Source organism: Lepisosteus oculatus, chromosome 7 (assembly GCF_040954835.1).
Source record: "Lepisosteus oculatus isolate fLepOcu1 chromosome 7, fLepOcu1.hap2, whole genome shotgun sequence".
In the NCBI taxonomy this organism is placed as follows: domain Eukaryota; kingdom Metazoa; phylum Chordata; class Actinopteri; order Semionotiformes; family Lepisosteidae; genus Lepisosteus; species Lepisosteus oculatus.
Window position 1 is genome coordinate 10,265,913 of NC_090702.1, and position 23,112 is coordinate 10,289,024.

General features: G+C 36.5%; 1 protein-coding gene across 11 annotated transcripts in view; it reads right to left on the bottom strand.

Annotated features, from left to right (window-relative positions):
• The window catches only part of wnk1b (WNK lysine deficient protein kinase 1b), a 156,502-nt gene that overhangs the window by 79,478 nt on the left and 53,912 nt on the right, over positions 1-23,112 (bottom strand). For 10 of the 11 annotated variants that reach the window (XM_069192144.1, XM_069192146.1, XM_015353172.2 and 7 more), the window contains 5 exons: positions 14,540-14,628; positions 8,874-9,093; positions 8,372-8,681; positions 7,253-7,452; positions 359-1,630 (listed from right to left, as the gene is read on the bottom strand). In XM_069192144.1, the coding sequence (XP_069048245.1) occupies positions 359-1,630; positions 7,253-7,452; positions 8,372-8,681; positions 8,874-9,093; positions 14,540-14,628 (2,091 nt within the window). The remainder of the gene's footprint in view (positions 1-358; positions 1,631-7,252; positions 7,453-8,371; positions 8,682-8,873; positions 9,094-14,539; positions 14,629-23,112) is intronic. The other variant, XM_015353170.2, reaches the window with a different exon arrangement.

The window sequence follows — 23,112 nt, forward strand, 5'->3', positions numbered from 1 at the left end:
TCAGCAGCACAACTGATATTTTATGAAGAATACATATATATATATAGTTATATGTCTGCATACCAAGATACAATTTACATATAATCCATAGTTACACACAGACTAACATACATGACTGAACTGGTTTCGATGGGTAGATGGATCAGCTGACAAGTTTTTTAAGCTGTACACACATAGGAAAATTAAAAACATTCCAAGAGGGTTCGGAATGTGGAAGTAATTGACAACATTTCTTCTAAGCACCTGATCAATATGACAATTGTCAAAGAGATTTGGAAAGCACAGCTGGAAAGGGCTAAAATATGACGAGATATTAATCAAAATTGCCAAGGCACCGGCAGACCGGTGTTTTTAATACCAAAGGCAAGCCCTGAAGCATCAGGGCTGAATCTGTGTAACTAAGGTCTTGCTGGATCGGTAGTTGGTGGGCCCAGGAGCCTTCCAGTACGTGCAGATGGGCAGCGGACCCTCCAGTAGAATCCGTGGCTGGCAAAAACAGAAAGGCTGGGTGGTTCGGGTGTGCAGCAATGGAATTCCCATGGGAAATGCTATAATAGGTAGTCTGTGGGATGGACTGTGCAGCCGAGACGTCACCATGGTGGCCATGAGGAGGAGGAGGAGAGTGGAATTCGCTTGTGTCAGAAGAGGCTACTGAGTCACTGGATGGCTCTGGACTGCGATCTCTCAAGCCATGCAGGAGCAAGTTCCCTGGAGGCAGTGGTAGCTCTGGGCTCACATAGCTGTAGATCTCTTCAGTGACTGGCTGGAGCCGGCTATACAGACCTGCAGAGCAGGAAGATTCCTCTAGGTTCAAGTCCATGGAACCATGGCGTGCCCTGTAAAGACGGGAAGCATAACTTCCACTGCCATCCACTGGGACATTTTGCACATGAAATTCGAAAATATTGTTGCTTGGAGGCTCACCTGTGTGAGCTAGCACAGGTGGTGCTGAATGAGGGAAGGAAATATGCTGGTAGCACATCTCTGCAGAGGAGACTGAGGCAGGTCCCGAAACACTCATGGTTGGCAGCTGAGATGTTAACCGCATGTTCTGCACATGAGCAGGCAGATATGTCTGTCCAGTGCGGGAGGGATCATACAGCAGGCCAGTTGCTGTGTGCAGGCTGAGCTGGTTCAGTGGATGAGCAGTCACTGGGTAGCCACCAAAGGCCGCAGCCTCATAGTGGTCTTGAACTGGCTGAATACCACTGGCCAGCATGGCAGCTTGACTCAGTCTATGCAGAGCCTCATCTTGCTGAGAAACATCAGTCCTAGTGTCTTTATATCCATACACCTGATCAAACTGGCCCTGTACACGAACTGGTTCAGTAAGACGCTTGGGTATCATCCCAGGCATAAGCAAAAGCGATGGTTCATGGCTCCCAGCTACCGATTCAGCTCCAGCAAATGAGTGGAGGGTGCTGCCAAAGGTCCTGTATGCTGGCTGAAAATGACGAGTATGAGCTTCCAGAATGGAGGTACTCTTGCGTCGTTGAGTATTGACCATTTTAGGAGGGCAGGCAGGAGGAGGAGAGAAGGAGATAGGCCTCTCTGGGATGATCGGGTAAAATATCGCGTTTTCTGGGAGGGCTGGAGCTCCCCCACCATAAGGATACGTCATTGACTGTGGCTGCATTAACATGAACAAGATAGATCATCTTTATAAAGAAAATGCATCATATCCAGTAAGAATTAAAAGCAATAATATAGCATTATATAAGTGCATAACTGTTCCCTAACATCACTGAATAAACATCTTTTTAGAAAAAAAGACAATTAAATTCTAAAGTTTCTTTTTTAAATACAGCTGCGTGATGCACTGCACCATTTCAGGTTCATGGACTGCTGCGTTCTTGTTTCAAGCTTTCTGCCTCAAAAGATATTCCTTGAAAAAAAATATTAAATTTGATTTAAAGAAACTGCCTTTGGTAATATAATAGTAAAAAACAATATTCTACTCTTTGTGAATTTATTATAAGAACTATACGTGGCATATCCAACTAATAAAACAAATCTGAAGCCTAAAAGACTAGCAACACTGAGTGAAAAGCTAGTAAAGATTTAACTTCAGCAATGCACAAGCCATCGTATCAAGTATGAAGCAAATATCTACCAACAGGATACTTAGATAAATTGACTCCGGAAGAAGGCTTCACAGTCAAAACATTGTGTTTCCTTTCTTCTCTTTTCAGCATGAAATAAACCTTTACTTGTTCCTTTACTTTTATACCTATACAATTTGTCAAAATTAAAAGAATGAATAAGCTTAAAAAATACATTATGATGCCTACACTGTTTTGACAACCTGTATTTAGGCCTGTATTGGTCTTCAAGTTGACAAATACTATTTGCCCCTAGTAATATATTTAATAGTAATATTGATCACAGAGCACAAGCAGAAATGGAGATGGTTTAATTTCTTAAACTTTAAAACATGTCTATTTGTCGTATAAATTTTAATATTGTTCCAAAACATGCAATTAAAATTCACCCAGCTGAATACAGAAAATACAGACAAGAGCAAAACAGTCCAACCTGGTTTAAAAGGCAGTTTACCAGATACAGTCTGTATTTAATATGAACACAGGGCACCAAATGAAATGTAATGGGAAAGTAGCACAGTAGTATCTGATTAATGAAACTCCTTAGACATTCATCAGCTTTTCTTTTCTGTCTGAAACAGATTTACTAACAGTATTATTACATTTAGTTAACAAGCACAGATTTGAATCTTGCTAGTTTTAAAATGATGAATGAAAACAGCAAAAACTTCAAAACATTGCACCACTTGGCACAAAGTACAATAAACCTAATTGTTACCAAGTCATATGAATATTGTTTTTGTATCAGGGTATGTGCTCATCTGGTAGCTCAATAAACTTATTATGCAAACAAATGCTACCAGAATGGCTAAAACCAGAGTTAAGAAGAGTATTACACCAATGAAGCACAAACTTTACTAGTTTTCCACAGCAATGATAATACCTAGACTGTGAACATCTCTCCATGCCCAAGGGCATGCACTATTCTAAGATAGCAAACGGTAACACTGCAAAGATGTTTTTATGTTTTCTGAGGCTTACACTATAGATTTCATAGGAAATGAAAGATTACATGTACATCTGAAGACATAGTATACTTAAATTACCATCTATAAAACTATTAGATCAATTATAAATGAAGTTTAGACCTCACTTCTCTATGTAGCCTGCCAGAAAGCATCACAGGTCCCAGTAAACCACATAAGAAACAAAAATATTTACTTTTTAGGGGTCATATACCTTTTGATTCTACACAGGAAAATCCCCTGATTTCCCTCTCACTTGTACACAAGACATAAATCACTTCTTAAAACATGATTTTTCTTTAATTCAGACACTCTTTGCTACCTTTCCCAGAAACAGCTCATTCAGTGGCCCTTGTCACATAACCTGTGGCCCGCAGATGCACTAACATACAGTGCTTGCAAACAGTGCCGGGAGGCTGGCACGGCGACGCGGTGAAGCCGAATGCATGGGCAGGACACATTCCAGTGCTTTGGAAAGGCGTCCCGCAAAGGTCTCTCCAATGGGAGTCCCGTGGCAGTGTGAGAGGGAAGCGGACAGGACTGGTGGAGGAGTGGAGGGTGGCTTGGGTGGGCAGGACAGAGGAGAGATGGAGTAAAGATGGGGGGCGCAAACTGACATGCTACGACCACGGCGAGGAGGCTGAGGAAGGGAATCAAAAATAAAAAAAACAATAAATGGAACAATCAAAAAAAGGAACACATGAGAAAGTGAAGCTAGCCCACAGTTAACAACAGCTTCTGATGGTATTCTCCAGTAATGCAAAATGGATATGAGATGAAAAGGATGAAGTTAGTGAAAAATGCACTATAAGGTTAAATTAAACGATTAGAAGCAGTAAAAGGCCTACATATTTTGTTTTCTACAGGCAAGGGGTCCAAAAAAGAAGAAAAATATCTTTACAAGAAATGTAAATCATGAACTCCTATCGCATCAACACTATCTGATATATGCATGAGAAGAAATTATGGCGCTGGATGAGATCATTTAAATTAAAACAATGCATATAAATGCTCAAAAATTAATTACAGCCTTAAAATCAAGTAAAATGCTTAGCCATATAACTAACAAACTAATAAACCAACAAAAAAACTCTATATCATGAACAGATAGTTCTGCTGCCAATTGAATAGTGAGGTGGGAGAAACAAGGAAAAAGGTAATTATACAAAACCACAACTTGGAAAACACCATAAATTAAGCAACTTTAACCAACAGCATTATCTAAAGGATTGTCTGTTGCAAGAATGGCAGCCACAGAATTAAGATAGCACTTATGGCTTTTCATCTCTCTGACCAGTTTTTTAAGCTTAGGTATCCATGCCTGCAAACCTCACAAAGCACACATGAAGATGAAATTCAGCTTTAGGATCAAAGGAAAAGTATACAATTAAGGAAATACCGGCATTCTTTTTGGGGAATCATGTGAACAAAAATCAGTTAATGTGACCAGAAAAACAAAAACAGTTTAATTTTTGAATGCCGTTATAAGGTCAATGTCAAATTTATGCAACAGCTGAGCCATCAGGTGGATCCAATGGTCACCTGTAGATCTGGTGCTCATGAGAAGGAATGAGGAAAATAAGGTTGTGCCATTATTGTTTCTCTAAACACACAGCATATGTTTCTGCAACTAAAGAGATCCTATATTTGCAGTAGTTATGATAATCCACCAGTTTTTCACAAAACCAGCCTAAGAACGTTTACACATGAAAACATGTTAGGTGGCATCATTCACAGATATTTCATTGTTTAAAAAAGCAAAGGACTAATGAAAAAATATTATAACCGCAGATTTTTTCCACTGTTTACTATTGGCCAGAATATAAACATTAACCAAAACACAATACAGAAAAAATAAAATAAAATTATCCTCCAGGGTTATGAGGCATTAAATAATGCCACCCAAACTATTCAGCAGCTGACCATCAATCCTCATTTTCCATAATTTATTTTTTACCTTTAAAAAAAAACACAATGATGGATATCTTGTTCTTAGAATATACTTTTTAAAGTTAACAATACAAACCCATGAGTATCGTAATGTAAAAAATAGTGATACCACACAAGCCTAGGTTTGAAATTTGAATATTTTATTTTTTTATTCTTTTACAATGTATTTCTTAATAAACATAACTGGTAAAACCAGCTTCCTTCAACATACACGCACAACTTTCTTATTTTGTAAAAGAACAAGAAAGAAAACACATTTAGGCCGTGGGGCCTTCTTCAGGTGTGAGAAGAAGGCCCCACGGCCGAAATGTTGTGCTTTCTTTCTTTCTTTTTTTCAGCATGGAATAAACCTATAACTTATTCCTATGCAGCCTACGCATGCTGACGCAGCTACCCACCTGAACTATTTTTTATTTTGTGACTACGTTTTGAGAAATCAAGTGGGGTTCTGTAATAGACATTATTAAATACCCTTGAAGACTACCATATAACCTACTCAGATACTGATTGCAGCCAGGCTCTAGTTTCCAGGCTGCAAAATGGGTAGCATGAAACAAGTGTATATGGCACATGAAAAATGAGCAAAACAAACCGTAATTCACATGACTAGTAGAAAAAAAAAGTAAAATGGTTGGAAAAGTCATGGAATGCTATAAATTAATGATAAAAAGTTCTAATTGTGGAAAGGTCCAGTACTTGTCCCAGTATGCATTGCGAGCATAACCAAACTAAGACTTGAAACCAGGTCCAAAAAGGGAGGGGCGTTCTTGTTCAATGACACAAAAAGAAGACCTGTTACTAACGACAGACCATAGAATCACCGGATTTGCCAGATCTTCATGATCTTCATGATCATGCTAGTTCTCAAAGGTCTGGAGGTAAATACATCATTGGTCAAAAGACAAGCAGGAAAAATTGGATTGATGGGCCACTTCAGTTTGAACCTGGCTACTTTTCAAGTACACAAAACATGGCATTAATGCTCAGCCAAAATAATGGAAATAGCACAGAAGAAAGAAACAATGGCAACAGCAATACAAATAAAATGGCGCGAAGGGGTAACAGGGTTACAGGCAACATACTTGCAGAGTACAGATACAGGATGCATGGCAGCAGCATGGCTTGTGTCAGAAGAGTGGGAATGTGATATGCTTTTTTATCCACATGCATCAAACAATAATGAGTTTAATCCCAGGTAAACATGACAAAGGGCTGTCATGTTTAAACCCACAATACCATCACCAGTAAAAACAGCTTACACTCCCTTGGCAAGGACAGTGGATGACAAAATTATCATTCTTTACACAAGCATATTTGTAAAACATTTACTTATGAATTTGTTTTCACATTGTGATTACCTGTGTCAAATTGATTGAAGGACTCTTTGAATGATTTTGTTTATGTGATCAGACCATTCAAAGGCTTGGATTTTAGAAAATGGTCACTAAAGATCCAGGGGAAAGCTCAAGATTTTGTTCTCAGTTGCAGTGTTTTGCAACTAAGAAATGAAATTATTTTTACTGCTGTACCATTTCAAGACAGACAGGTTTAGACCAGTCAGTCTAATTTGTTTTCTGAATAACCACCAAAATAAGGGTGGTTATATTTATATTTTATTATCCAACATATCCCTTGATTTTATGAAGACTTAATTCAAATGATTAATACAATTTCTAAATTTTGATCATTTAAAATTCAAATAGGGACTATTAATATTTAGGATAAGGATGCTTGACATAGAGGTTAGTAAAGCTCTGCAATTAAGAAACTTTTTTTACTTTCTAAATTCTAAACTTACCATATTAGCTGATATAAGATAAAAGATTGAATTTACCCACTATCAAATAACACAACCTTGTTCATCAGCCTAAACACTCCTGCAACAAAATAGTTATCCAAGTATTTTGTTGAAAAGTGATCATGACAGTAAATCAGTAAAAAAACAGACCATTTTAAGCTTATAATTTACCTTGCAGACACACACCAACATAGGCATGTTGTTTTATAGTGCAAGAGAAAGGAATTTGAAGTGATGTTTTTTTTTAGAAAAAAATATATTCAGACCAGACTGCATGACTAAGATCAACCAAAGTCCTACCTGAAGAAATACCTTTGCAAATGATAATGTCTAACTTGTTAACATTCAGTTCATTTTAATGTTTGTATTCTGGAGTGTTCATCTTTACTATCTGCCAGTAATATACATCTGCTCTTGCTTAACACAAGTCCACTTACCAAGGATGGTGTTTGGTAATTTCCCTGCTGTTGGTGTTGTTGCGGCTGGTTGATCTGGCTACTGGATGCAGGGTACCCTGTAGACTGCTTGGAGGACAAGGGGTGTTCTGGAGGAGAGTTGTAAGACATGGTCGGTTGGCTTCCCAGATGAGACTCCGAGAACACAGAGGATCCTTGACCACTGTCTGCTGTTCCATCAGCTTAGGAAACAGAAATAAGCTTCTAAACACAAGTCACCAGATTTAATCAAAGAAAATAATAAAATGAAGCTCACTCCCATACTAAATAATTCATATTAACTATAAATAGTCCTCTTATAACTGTTATAATGTTACCTGTAATACTAATCTGTAAAGCTATATGTGGCAAACTATTATGAAGGACATTATAGAAAATAAAAGTGATTAATTTTCTTAAATGAAAACACAATAATAGTGAGACATTCAGTACAGTTTAATGAATCCTAAGCTTTTTTTGTTTTAATAGCTTTGTTTTTGAAACCTGAACAAAATATGTTGTGAAAAATATTAGAAGCTAGAATTTAGCATCAGGGTATGCAATGCGTTTCCACTTGTTCCTTTTTGACATTATTATTTAAAAAAGTAAAAAGCAATCATTGACTTTCTTACATTGTTACACATAATCCTTTAAACCTATTACAAGAGAATTCAAGAGTGTGTCAGGCATTTTTATTGAGTTTTACCTTTTGGACATGTTAAGGTTATTTAGGAGTCTATATTGTGGTTTAGCCCACATTCATCTGAAAGAAAGTTTACTGGATATAAAAAATATTTTCCTTGATGAACCTCATCTTTCTTGGAGAACTTATTAGCAGCCATTTACAAACTGCCAATAACCTGAGCTAGTCAAAGAAGGTGAATTGTTTAATTTTGTGTAGGGATTTTCCACTCGATTAAATGAGTGATCATATTTGGCATACCTGAACAATCACAAACAGATAAACTACCTTTCATTCTTTATGGCTACTATTGCTCCACAAATCACTGAGAACCCTTTAGAACAAACTTGCCTCTACCCCTTCTTTTAAATTTACTGTTACAATAAAGCCCTAGCTCCAACACTTATGTGCAAGAGCAGTACTTAGATTAACAAGCGCACATGTCATGGAAATGCCAGGCTGTTGGTACTGTAGTTGCTGATCTGCCTCTGGTTCCTCTGACTCCGGCTGCACTGGGACAGTGGTTGAGGCAGAGCCAGAAACTGGGACAGCACACTGGGTCTGCAGGGCCTGGGACAAGCCTGGAGGGACTTTCTGAAGGTCTGATTGCTGCTCTTCCCGCTTCCTCTTCTCCTGCTCCTCCCGCACAAACTGACGTTGCTCCCTTTTGCGCTTAATCAGAGACACTCGGTCCTTAATAGCCTTGGCCATGGTCTTATGATCTCCCTCACACACATATCCCGACTCCACCTGGGAAACAGGAAAAAAAAGACATAGGAGAAAAAAATTATTTATAAATTTAAGAAACCAAGCAAAAGTGAACTAAAAACATAAATGGTATCAGCTGACAAGAAAAACAAATGCATTCCACAAGAAATTTCCATTTAAACTGTGTATCTAAACTACTATGGTAATAACAGTCGACTTCTCAAGAGAACCCACCATTTCCTGGGCAACATCTTCTGGTACATCTTTGTTTAAGTCAAATGAAAATTCAATGGCTTCGTTATCTTTGTACTTCCCCTTCAGCTTCTTCACATCTTCAATACGCAGCCACAGCTTGATAGCAATCATCTCCCCATCGTCCTCCTCTGCCAGCTCCACTCGCACCCCTGTCTCCTCCTGGAAGAAGGCATGGTTGAGCAGGTCCTTGATGGCATACCTGAAAACAGAAACAAGTACATTGTTGGCAATTTAAATGGCAAAGGATAATAATACGCTGGGCAAACGTTCCGAGGTCAAATTCTTCCAGCACGGGGATACCTTAAAAGCGGAGACGACGGCACCGAAATTTTTTGTCTTTAAAGCCCTGGCCAAATATGAAGACAGTACGTACAGTTATAATTCAAACGGAATTAAAAACTACACATCCCAGTTACCATGGTGGTGCCTGTGATCATTGCATTTAACCAACGAAACAGGGCGAAAAATCAGTCACTTTGGGGCAGAGTTTCGAAAGCTTAACCTATCAGCAACAAAGCGAAATTTACACGATAGGCTACCTCAAACTATCAGTGACACGACTAAATTTGGCATTTTAGTTATGGAGGCGAGAAGACGCCCCCCCCCTCTGGGTGTCTGATTTGCCGCCATCTTTAACTGTTCAGTGTCCGAATCGGAGTAGCTACACGTACGAAATAAAGTTAATCCCAACTACAAAACCCCAACTACAAAACATATTTTTGTGGTAAGAGGGCGCAAAACATCAGTATTTACTGCTATTAATTACTGTACAATTTATACAGTAAATCTGAGCCTAGATATAAAGTTAGATATAAAGTTAAAATCTCGACAAAGCAATGTAGGAAATACAGAGAAAATAAATCCTTTCTGAGATCTAAAATCAGTTCCGATCAAGGTCTCTGAAACGAACAAGAAAAAGAGGATTTTCGGAGGGCAATTACGCTGTGTTTATATAGAATAACTGATTTATGAGCAATCTAATTTCTTGTTCGTTTAAAACAGTGAAATGTCAGCTGATCATTCGCACCAGAAACAGCACTCTCTCCGGTCATAGACGTTCAGGAAAGGCTGAATGAAGTCATGTCAAGTACAATAATTCGGTGATCAATGATAACAGTTGTAGGACAAGAAACAAAAGATAGTGAAAACTTAAGGCTAAAACTCAAATTCATTCTACAAATTAATGCAAATGAAAATTCAGGACGTTAAATTGCTAGAGGTGTAAAAAATACAAAAATGCACATGGGCAAAAAGTTTTAGAAATGGAGCAGGTGTTGCTTTGAAATAAGCAAACAGAAAAAAAAGCCATGACTATAGTGCAGAAGAGGGATGCAGGAACACTTGCTTAGATATACAAAAAAATCACAAAAAGGTGTATGTTACAAAAGAACATGCAAACATGTTCATCATGTACATGAACATGTACATCAATTTCCCTTAGCGATCAATAAAGTCTTATCTATAAACATGAAACAGAGTGAGGAATCAGAAAATTATCATGCATAAAAAACAGCAATTCTGTCAGTGAGCCCTAAATGAATTAATAGCAACCATGGTTTCATGGAGGGCTTCTCAGATAGTTGGGCATTCAGATAGATTGGCAGGTGAAAGGATTTGTAAACATATTTTGTTAAAGCAAGTCAGTTTTTTCCGCAACACATAAAAGACATTTTTCCAAGAAAGTTTAGCCTTTGTCACTAATGAAACCACTAAATAAAGACATAAATATAGAAATCTTAAGATTTTTTTTATTCAATGTTGGTAGCAGGATGAACTGTCAGGTTGAGCTAAGTGTATATTTTGTCGCAGAGTTGCTGCAAGATGTTAACAGTGAAAAAAGGTATTTAGAAATGAGTTATTTCAAGAAGAAAATTTTCAGAATAATTGCAAATCTACCAGGATAGAGAAAGCACAGAAAACAGGCAGTTAGATTGATCAGATTATTATGAAAAATCATTTAGCAAAGGGAATGAGAAGAGTGACACACTAGTATACTTTAGATATTTTTTTCTGAGCCAGGTAAAATCTGATCATGTTTCTCTATAACAATAATAAAAAACTTTATTTTATATATCACCTTTAAAAGTGGCATCTCAAAGCAATACAGTAGATGTTAAAACAGATAAAAGGACCACAGATTACAAGTAAATACATATAAGAAAGACAAGCAGTTAGAGATGCTACCAAAATTAGAAAATGAAGCAGATACGACACTAAGTCTTCTGAAAAGAAAGGTTCTGAGGTTAGATTTAAATGCACTCAGGGTACGTGACTGATATCACTGGGAATACAAATTGAGAGCTCTGGGGTGCAGCTAGAGAAGACCCTGTCACCCACAGAATGTAGATGTTCTTGAGGACAGCTAGAAGACCAGAGTCAGACGGACAAAGGTGGGAAGTAGACAGATAATAAGCCCTATACTGTAGGTATTGAATGAGGATAAGGATTTTAAAGTTGACTCGAAACCTGATAGGTAACCAGTGCAAGGACTTGAAAACAGGTGTAATGCATCCCTGATAGGATTCTTGCTGTCATATTCTGAACATATTGAAGATTGCTCAGTGTAGATTTAATTTCCCCAGTGAACAGGATGTGCATTTATTAATTCTAGAAAAAAAAGCCTTTCTTGATTTCTCTAGTTCCTAGTTTCTCTAGTTTCCTTTAAAATAAACTATTATTCCACAATGCAGAGTATTACATGGCCAGTATTTACATATGATATTTGTGATTTAAAGAAATTAACACAAGCAGCTTTTGGAGATTTAAGTGTTGGCTGAGTTATTGCAGGATAAAAGACTAGAGATGTTGGTAAGAAGAAGATAATTGGGGAAAGCTGAGGAATACACTTATAACAAGAACACTTCCTAATGGGGTTAGGCATACTTTTGATGAAGATGATGAAGTTAACAGACTGTATGTTTACATAGATACTGAAATGAGGATTGTATTTTTGATTTTGTGTAGTTGCTAGCACATGAATTGAAGGAATGGGCAAACATAGCTGATGCGGATCCACAGAGCCAGCATATTAAGATGTTTATAATTAGAGGCAATTTGTTTAAATAACTAGGTATGGATACTGATGTGGAAGAGAGGTGGAAATGCTGTTTCCTTAAGCCAGCACTATAAAATATTTTATTCTCTGTGAGATGCTGCCATTTCATAGGGGGTTTCTAACACTGTGTATAGTTCCATCCACACAGTGCCTTTACTTCCATCCATTTCTAATCTCTTTATCCAGTACAGAGGATTTGGAGCCTATCCCAGTAAGCAACGGGACACAAGGCAGAATACACCCTGGACATAGCGCCAGTCCATCACAGGACAGACAGACACAAACACACACACACCACGGCCAGTTTTCCCATAAACCAATTAAATTACCAGTATGTTTTGGAGTGCAAGAGGGAACATAAACCCCACACACACAGGATGGCAGAAATTGAACCTAGGACCCCAGTGCTGCAAGATAGCAATGCTAACCACTTCGCCACCATCATAAATGGATGGATATCTTAGTTATCTTTCTAGTTCACAGGTTTGCATGCATAATTTAATTTTGAAAGCCACTGAGACATCAGGTACTACTGTTGTATTTATGAAAAAGAAACAAAACAAAAAACATACTAACAACTGTGCCATTCTACTCCTTAGTTAATACATTTTATTATTCATAAACAGTTAACATTGTTAGCAAAATATTTTGAATTATATTTAACCCTATTTTTTCTTTAGTTTTGTATTTAACTTATTATATGATAGTCAGATTTAATGTATATTTAAACAATGAAAATATATTTTTACAAGATGCGGGGGAAAGTGCAACAACTTATTATAGTGCTAAATTTAATATTATTGATTGCTAATAGTTTATGCTAACACTTAACTTTCTTAATTAGATGTATTTAAAACAGTGAACTACGTGTAACATACTATTCAGAAATACAATCGAGAATAGTTTTGTGGTGTTTGTATGGATGAAACGTTTCTAAAATGTATAACGTAACAAAATTAAAGACGATTAAATCTGTAATCTTTCCACTTGTAATGTCATTAGAACAGAACAACGTTTCTGGTTTGTCTAAGGATGGTATCAAAAAGTAGTCTAAGTGGTGAGAAAGCTATGCTTAATGATAATTAAGTGACTTAAAAGTAAAAAGAGATGCTTCATATTGCTTGATTAATTTTAAAAACTAAGTTATAAATGCAGACGCGATCCCTGCCATAAGTGCTCCAGGCAGCAGAATGTTCGTTCTGTACTGCTGAGCTCCGCGCCTCCTCCCTCTCTCGGTGCCGCGCCCCTCTCTGACGGAGCGCAGTGGGCGGTATGCTATTTTCAGAGCCTCTGATTGGGAAAAAAAGACCTGCTGATGAGTTTCACACAACAGGAAGAGGAAAGAATGGGATTTTTTCTCTTCGAAAAACGTGTGTTGTCTTTATGAAATTCGTGTATTTTAAAAGTTTAATTAAGAAGTAAAAACCTTACAGGATTCTGAGCTGATCACGAGGAAGAAAAATCACCCATTTTTTGCGCAAAAAAAGTGTTTTTTAACTCTCAAAACCTGTTTTTATATGTTTAAAAGTCGTACAATGTCTAAGTTAAGCAGGAACACATCATTATATCTCATTTTTTATTTATTTTTTAAAAATTTTAAAAATCGTTTGCCCAGCCTAATAATAACGAAGAAGGCAGATAGCATACACTAAAATAGACTACTACAACTTAAGGCTGGGCCTGGTCTTAAGTGAGCCAAATGAAATTGGAAGTACGCAAAAGATTTTAATACTGAGGTGAGAGTTTTGAAACAGATTGGAAAATATGGTTGTTACAGTCAGCAAAGTCAGATCCTAACTGAAAAATAACTTACAACCTTCCTCTAACTCCTGTTTTTTTTTAAGAACAATGTTTATAAACTTAGCTTACAACCATAACTTTGTACCACTACAGGAGGGTTGACGGCAACATGCATGGATCCTACAAGATGTTTGTACTGTTAAGCCAACAATGTTTACTTGAACAATCACCTATAGTAAAGTTGGGAGTGAGTTCACTGAAAACTGAGCACAAGGATCAATGCTGCATGGCAAACTAAGGATACCTTGGCCTGGAAAAACCCAAGCGCATTTAGTCACGTATATGAGATATTGTTCCCGCAACATAAAGCATACACATAAGACTGAAGACATTCAGCATAAGACTGAATCCTGTGTCTGAGATCATAATACACCACTTTTAAAGAAGATGGACTATGTGCTTTTGTTATGTATACAACCCTTTCTGGCTAGCCTTTAATTATGTTTAAGGACATCTAATTAGATCTTTTGATTAACAATCTGAAGTGAAAATATTTATAAAACAATCTACTTTTAACATCTCATTTATGTTCCACAACTGCATAGGACTGTAGAAAAATATACCATCTATTCATCAATGATTTTCAACAGAGAATTTATGCTTATTTGTTTTTAGTTTATTCCTACATACTATTAAATGTTTCATGTTCCAAGAATCCTCCCAGATAAGTAAACTCACTTAAACCTAAAGAATAATTCAAACCCCAGATATGCACACTCAAAATTGATCAACAGTATGTCTACATATCAGCCTGCAACTTCATATGAAGTTCCCATAAAGGCACAATTACCTTTCATCCTTGTTTTGGCGAATGCATCCTTCAATGATCTCTTTAACTTCTGGTATTGCTACCTTGTCAAAACTGCCAGGCTTCACTCCCTGTAAAAATATACATACCCATAAAATAAAAGGACAGGAAATGCTTAATTTCAGACAATATAAAACAGTGATAGAATGAAATACAAATTGCAAAAAAGAGCAAGTACAAATTCCATCCACAGTCGCAAGTATTGGTACCCTTACTCACAAAAAGCACTATTCTCTTTACTTACATAAAGCACTCATTCATCCTTGCAAGCAGTAGCTGAGACATCATAATCATAATGATTCACTTTAGAAAAGAGTCTCAATATGCATTCATGCAACTCTATAAACTTCTATTTATAAATCAATTAATATAAGGAACAAAGTGTGCTGTTTATATATGGGAGAACTGTATAGTGGAATTTTATAAGGTCTAGATCCATCAAATTGCCTTTTAAAAGGTAAGCTGCAGTGCGGAGCTTACTGTACTTGTAACTGGAAGGTTGGGTGTTAGCAGAGACACTGTTATTGTACCCTTAAACTACTGTACTTCCCACAAATTGCTCCAGTAAAAACTTTCAGAGGTATAAATGAGTGTGAATATGAAATGCTTTGGATAAAAGTATCATCCAAAAATACAAATATTTGAAAAAGAACTTATGTAAAACATAAGTGAATATCAAAAATAAAGAATACAACCTTCACCTCACTGATGAAGACTGTTACAGAGAGGATATAAATCAATTAGAGCTCTACATTTTTCATAATTGTTGGCTTTAGAAGTGGGAGAGCTGGCTAGCTAACAGAAGAACAAGCACACTGACCTCTGCCTTGAAAATATACAATCAAGTGCAATTAAAATACTCAATCCATGAAAGTCATGAGATTTTTAGAATTGTCTCACAGCATATGAATTGCACCAATAACAGAGGTGCAATAACCATATTCATTCATCATTGACAGAATTGTCAGCAAACTACTTGAGAAAATAAAACATTTCAACATCTACTTCCAAAAATGCTTTAAAGAGATTTAAAATGGTTTGATTTTAGTCTCTAAAGGGTGATCCAAGATAATGGGGGAAAAAAAACGTAAATCACGACTATTTCTGAATGTAATAAAAGTTGTGCAGTCTTATTGCTGCATACATTCCCACTGTGATACTGCCTCACATCCTAATCAGTTTGACTAACTGAAAGATAAAATACTTAATTTTTGTTCTTGAATATCATTATCATCCACTGCAAAGTTGTATTGGAATATCTGATTTTAATTACCTTGTCATAATGTTTATATACTTACATACATTGGTTCTCATCAGCTGTGCTATTTTATACAGCCCAGTTCTATATGTATAACTAATATTTCAAATGATGCAAAGCAATGCTAATTGCACTTATTATTACTTAAATTATCAACATATCAATGTTGTGCTAAGTAATATAACAATCTGGTGGTACTATTTTTATTTTGCAGAAAACCTAGAGGTCCACTGGGTTCAGACTCGTATGCAGTGAAGTTTACATACCTTCTATTTGCTTCTATATGCTGTTATAGGTCATCCTCAGGAAAAAGCAGAAATGCCAAAACCTAAGCGATATACAGCCGCTGAACTGGAAGACTTCATTTAAATTTGGACAAAGGTACTACTAGGCATCCCTTTAAAATTTTTTATGCATATAAAAAAACGAAAAAAGGGCTCCAAATAAATTGCCTGACTCAAGAAGGAGATGCTTCTAAAAATAGCAAATTGCATTTAAAAGGATAAAGACATTTCATTAAACCATGGTCCCTTGATTGCCCCTTATTTGTTTTAGTGTGTCAAACATGCTTACAAATCAAAAGGATGAACAAGTTTACTACAAAAGACACTTACCAAATTCTTGTAAGTCAATCAAAAAGCTCATCTAAATTAGAATTAAATCTCTCATATGAAGACATACCGTTCTCTTCAGTGTGGTACTGCAATGTTATTCAACATAAAAATCCAAAGATCAAGGCTTTATAAAATGTCATTCCATTGGACTTGGGGGCAAAACAAAGTAAAATGACGGAAGAACTAATGAAATTAAGCCACAAAGTAACAGTATATGAGTAAGTTAATTAAATCCCTCATTACTGTTTGTGTAGCTCAATAACAATAAAGGACTGTTTTAAGCCAGATGCTCACTGGTATTTCTCAACCACCACATATTAAAAAGGCATGACTTCTGGGTCATTGGAAACATGAGAAGATAAAAAAACAAATACCACATTTTAATAACTATACAAGCTCCCTGCTATCTTGTGTAAAGAATTCAGATACATGCAAGAGAGGGTACCTTTTATTTTTACATTCTTTTTCCAAAAAGGATACATTTACTCACAGTTTTAATTGTACTAAACAGATCTATGGATTGTGTCCCAAAGAACAAAATCACTAAAAACACTAAAATAAAATAAGCAACACATGAGTGAAGCCCAGTCTCTCTCACTACCTATAAAATAAAATAAAATGCCAATTAAAGAACACAGTGATAATAAAGTGCTTACCCTCCATCTGGAAAAGCAATTTTCACTGATACTACACTTAAGAATGAGGTAAGACAAAAGAACAATTAAAATATTTTAAGTGTCAAAACGTGAATATGTCACTGAATTATTGGATTCTGGGGGGAAAAAAAAGAAAGCCAGCTTTTCAATATTCCTCAAAAACATTCATTTAAGATATCAAAAATACTCATTTGTATTTTGCTTAATACGAGGGTTGTTGCTTTAATGTGTTTGGCCCTACCTACAGAAAATGGTTTGTGGTGCTTTAAGGTATACTAGGAAACACAAGGTTTACACTGTAATGTTAAAACTAGACTATTTTAATGACAATTAGTTTTAGAACTATATATATACATATGAAAGTTAAAGGGACAGTAAAAGATCCCCTCACCTCAAACTAACTGTACAGTACCAGCAGGATTCTCATGTCAAGAGAAAATGTTTTTAAATGAACAGGTAACAGGTTTATTTCATGGTGAAAAGAAAGGAAAGGAAACACGTTTCCTTTTGTTGCACACCTGAAGAAGGCTCCATGGCCGAAAACTTGCGTTTCCTTTCTTTTCTTCTCAGCGTGGAATAAACCCGTTACCTGTTCCTTTGTAGCCTACGCATGCTGACATAGCTACCTACTTGAACATGTTTCTAAAATATATTTCCTTGAAATATTCGCAATTTATTTTTCTGCATACATTTTAAGTGTTCTTTAAGCTACAGGACAGTAAAAAGCAGATTATGAGATCACGATCATGTGAGAGAGCATTAGAAAGGCAAGTAAAGGGATATAACTTGTTGCTAAACAGTCACAGTCACACTAGAAGTATTATCCCAAGTCAAAGGAGTTCTTGTTGATGAATATGTGCCTCTTCTTTGTGACTCAATTGGTTTGAGTCACCCTGCCAAACACGGTGAGACAGACATTTCAACTTTACTACATTTTACATTCAAATGGTAGAGAAAAGAAAATTACAATGATTCTATGCTGTTAGTTTTAGGATGGTGTAAAAAAAAAGACATGTCAGTAAAAAAGGCTATCTAACACATGGTGTACAGTACTATGTTAAACCTGACAATGTTTTTTTTTTATTTTAAACATACTTGTTCATAAGAGACAGTTGATTAAGAAAAACTGTGTTGGTAAACCGAGAATTACAACGAGACACTGTTATACAAGTGAACCCGGGATTAATGCCTGCTGATGTTTTTTTATGTAAATAACTAATTATTAGCAATTAAATATTCTAGTTAAAATAGGTTTTCAAAAACATGTTAGCAAAGTAATTTATCACATTCTCACTTCATAATTCCCTTCTTTTCTGCTTATTACCAATGATGAGTGTTAGGTCTTTTTGAGGTTAATGTGGGGTACTACAACTGGGCTTGTAAGAAAACAGGTTTCAAACAAAGTGGAGTGAAAACCCTGATGTAGGAAAAAGTAAGCTTTTCCTACAAATAACACTACATTAAGGCATTTAAAAGCTTACAGATTATTCTGGGTATGCAGCTAAACTTTAAGTTATACCATATTTCACTATGTAACTCCTTATTCAATTTTACACAGCCATGAGTGAAAGTGTTCTGACAACCTCCATTACAGTCTGGAATGGGAACTTGGATAACTACTCAAAAGGCAAACAGGAAAGCTGTCCAAAGCTGCAAAAATTCTTGGCTGTGAACTCTCTTCCATTTCATCTCTCTATTCTAGCCGTACCTCCAATCATGCTAAGAAAATCATCTCAGTACTCTCTCATCCAACTCAATCTCTTTCAGCTTCGCCCTTCTGGAAAACATTTAAAATCTTTCCTCTCAAGGACTGCCTGCTTCAACCTCAGCTTCTTTCCCACTGCCATACAAACTCTGAATTCATGTTGGACTCTGAATTCCATTGTATAATTATGCTGCTACATAGAAAGCTGTTTACATATGTATGTGACAATGTTTGTCTTCTGTCCTATTTAAATTTGTACTGTATATGTTGTATGTCTCATCTGTGTTGTTTGCTGTATCAAAAGCAAATTCCACTCAATTTAAAATAATTATAGCCAGCAGCCATATCACTCTGCAACTTACAACTGGCAACCCACTGAAGCTAAGCAGGTGTGAGCCTGGTCAGTACCTGGATGGAGACGCCCTGGGAAAAACTAAGATTGCTGCTGGAAGAGGTGTTAGTGGGGCCAGCAGGGGGCACTCACCCTGCGGTCCATGTGGGTCCTAATGCCCCGGTATAGTGGCAGGGACACTATACTGTAAAAAGGCCCCATCCTTCGGATGAGACGTAAAACCTAGATCCTGACTCTCTGTGGTCATTAAAAATCCCAGGGGTGTAACCCTGGCGTCCTGGCCAAATTTCCTACTGGCCCTTACCAATCATGGCCTCCTAATAATCCTCATCTATATACTGGCTTCATTACTCTGCTCTCCTCCCCACTGATAGCTGATGTGTGGTGAGCATTCTGGAGCACTATGACTGCCATCACATCATCCAGGTGGATATTGCACATTGGTGGTGGTGGTGGGGGGGAATCCCCATTACCTGTAAAGCACTTTGAGTGGAGTGCCCAGAAAAGGCGCTTAATAAGTATAAGCAATTATATATATAAAATAAAACATTTTCTAACAGAAAACTGCAGAAGATTAGATGTTACAGTTTTTCCATAAAGATGTTAGGTTGCAGACAAAAAGTATCTCCGAGATGAAGCTTTCTTTTCCCGTTTACAACCGTTTTTTGTGCAATATATGCCAGGGACCCGTGCAATACATTTATATTTACATCTATATTTATATTCATATGTGTGATATGATTTTTCTGCATACTGTTCTGTTCTAGTTTGTTCTTTGTGTGTCCGGACTGTGAGTAACTCTTTTAGTGCACCCCTCGCTATACTGATTGTATTGTATGTATTGTACTATTATTATTGTATCATTCGTTACACTGTGGCTGTCTTGTCTGTGTAAGGCTGCTGTTGCACTGCAATTTCCCTCACGGGATCAATAAAGTATCTATCTAAACAATAACAGCAATCAACCTTCTCACTTTTAAAATACAAAAATGTTCAGAAGCAGTGTGATGTGACAAAATTTCTAATTGACCTAATAAAACTGTTTTCAATCATCTAATGATTGATTTTATTAGAAATGCAACACCCCTACAACTTAATTGCAATTGATGATCAGACTACAGAGGTTGTCAATGACTAAAACTACTTGGGATTGGTCAAAGACAAAAACATAGATGAGACTGGCCATTTCTATAAATGGTTTTAACATACTGTCTCACATGCTGATTTGGCATCATCAGTACAGTTAATTGTGAAATATTTGGAAAATTAGTAAAGATAAGCATTGGGGCAAATCAAATGAACCAACGCCCTCTACAAAAAGAGTTCTAAAGAACGCTAGGAGCATTATGGAGTGTGTGGTTCATCCATCCATTGTGAATCTGGGAATAGCTCTTGCGCTAAAAGTAGAGTGACACTCTTCTCTTGAAACACTGCTGTACTGTATTCGTTGCTGGTGGTGGTTTGTTTTTTCTATATTGTTCTGTTGTAGTTTACTGTAAAACAAATTTCCCCCAGAGGATAACAGGGCTGAAAGTGAATAAAGACATGTTCATCTATAACTTTTTTTCTTATTAAAAATGACAAGGTGCAAAACCACTAGCCAAAAGAACTCTGACTATACAAAGCAACTTCTCCTAGTTACATTTTAATGTTACAATACACAGTAATAACCTTTTAAATTAGATGGTTTTGTTTTAAAAGTACATGGTTTATAATGATAAAGTACACAATAAGTCCCTGGGCAAATGAGTAAATACAGAAAGTGGACAAAAATGGAAACCTCTGGGTACATGGACACAATATATTTTTGAAATAACTGGCTTCTATTGTGAGAAGAAATGCCACTATTGTGGCTCACGTCTTATTTAAATAGTTTCCCTATTGATTCTGTTAATGTATACAAAATGCTGAACATTACTGGTTGCTTATAATTATGGCTTAAATGGCTGCAAGAGGTGACCAATAAATGACAATGAAAGAATTGCAACGGTGGGCAGAACCACATACTCCAGGGTCGTGATATCAGTGCACTTATTTGAAGTGCAAGGCAAAATATGTGGGCAACAGTAGATCAACTGACTTTCCAGCCTGGGGAACAGAAACTGAAATATCTAGTTGTATCAAAAATGGCCTGTTAAGAAATCCACAGAGCAAAATACCATAATGGGTTTGGTGTGCACATACCACTCATCACACCATGCAATGATGTGCAAGTTTATTGGTGCAAAGAGAACAACAGAAAACCAAGAAGATAAAGAAATGTGAAAAGGTCAGATGAATCACCTTTCACCTTGACATCCTTTATCTCAACAAATGGATGAATGCGCACCACACCAACTTTATAAACATGAATACTTGGTTCCAACACTGAAGTATTCTGGTGGCTTCATAATGCTGTGATGTACATTTTTCTGGCATGGTATGGGTGCACTAATTCCCTAAAAGGGCAAGGTCAATGCTAATTGCTTGTTAATGGATGGTAAGGGGTGATTATTTTCGCACTGAAGAATTATGCTGCATCCTTCCTGCAAAATTCCAGACATAACAGAGAGAATGGCATTTTACAAGGGAATAAAATGAACCACTACCAGCTTGATTAAAAAAAAATGAAAAGGTTGTAATTTAATTAAAAAATAACTTAAAGGGTTCAAAAACCTAATAAAATCCTATCCTCAACCTGGGCCTTAAAGGTTGAAATATAGACTGAAGGTGCCAGATGAGATGTAGATTCAGCATGTTTTCATCTTCAGTGGAATACAGATCTGGTGGAGGGCCTGGCTGACTGCCAGTTTGCTCTGTTTGTACTGTAATAAGTGGAGAACTCTTCCTGACATTAAAGGCATATTAAATATTAAATTTTTCTTAAATCTGTCTTGCATCTTAGCATCTATATTTTACATACACATAAACTTACAAAACATACTAACAGTACAAGTAAACATTGAATAACAGACTTCTACCCAAGCATGTTCATTTCACACCACTTCTATAGGACCCACACAACTACACTAGACTCCTGTAAATTTACTCCCCCAACTATTTCACTTAGCCCATATTACGCATTACCCCTTTGTTTGTGCATGTTATTCACTAATTTCACTTGCTTATAAACCATTACTCATTTACTCTGAACTTATTGAGTCATTTGAGTACGGGGTAAAAAATAATTTTAAGTACACTGAGGAACTCTAAAACATTTGTTTGCATGAGTTTATATGATTCATGCAGAACCTGAGGGAGACCATAGGATATGCTAACAACTAGTCTCGACATACTCTTAATATAAGCAGTTTGAAAACTCTGCTCAAGTGGCTTCGCTACAATCCTAGAACACATCTGCAAAAGTCTGAACATATTAGCATCTTGTTGCACAGAAAGAATTTTAGACCAGACGTTATTTTATGAATACACTTTGTATCACAAAACTGAAACATAATCTGATCACTAGCACCTCAAGTCCATAACTAGCTAAGAAAGTAAATTTTCTGCTGTACTTCATTACAAATACAATCAACATGTGCCTTACAATACAGAAACATCCATGTTCATTCTTCGATATTTACAGGATGTAACCTCTTAATGAACTCATTATGGATTATGACTGAACAAAGATATTAATCTTATTCAAGACCAAATAATTTATTCATTCTTCTAATATAAAAAATCAAAGCACTCTGGTAACACCAGACACCCGGCTGTGGAGCTTTCCAAGAAGAAGGCTTCACAGCCGAAACATTGGTTTTCTTTTCTTCTCTTTTCAGCATGGAATAAACCTTTACTTGTTCCTTTGCAGTCTGCACATGCTGACTATTTGAACTATTACATGGATATGGCTGGTACACACAAGCTTTAAGTCAAGCTTTAGAATACTTTAAGAAATAATTGACATTTTTTTTTCATTTTGCATCTCTCACATGCAATTTACCCATTATATCTTTAAGTGTTTCATCTTCAGATATTCTAGTACCCC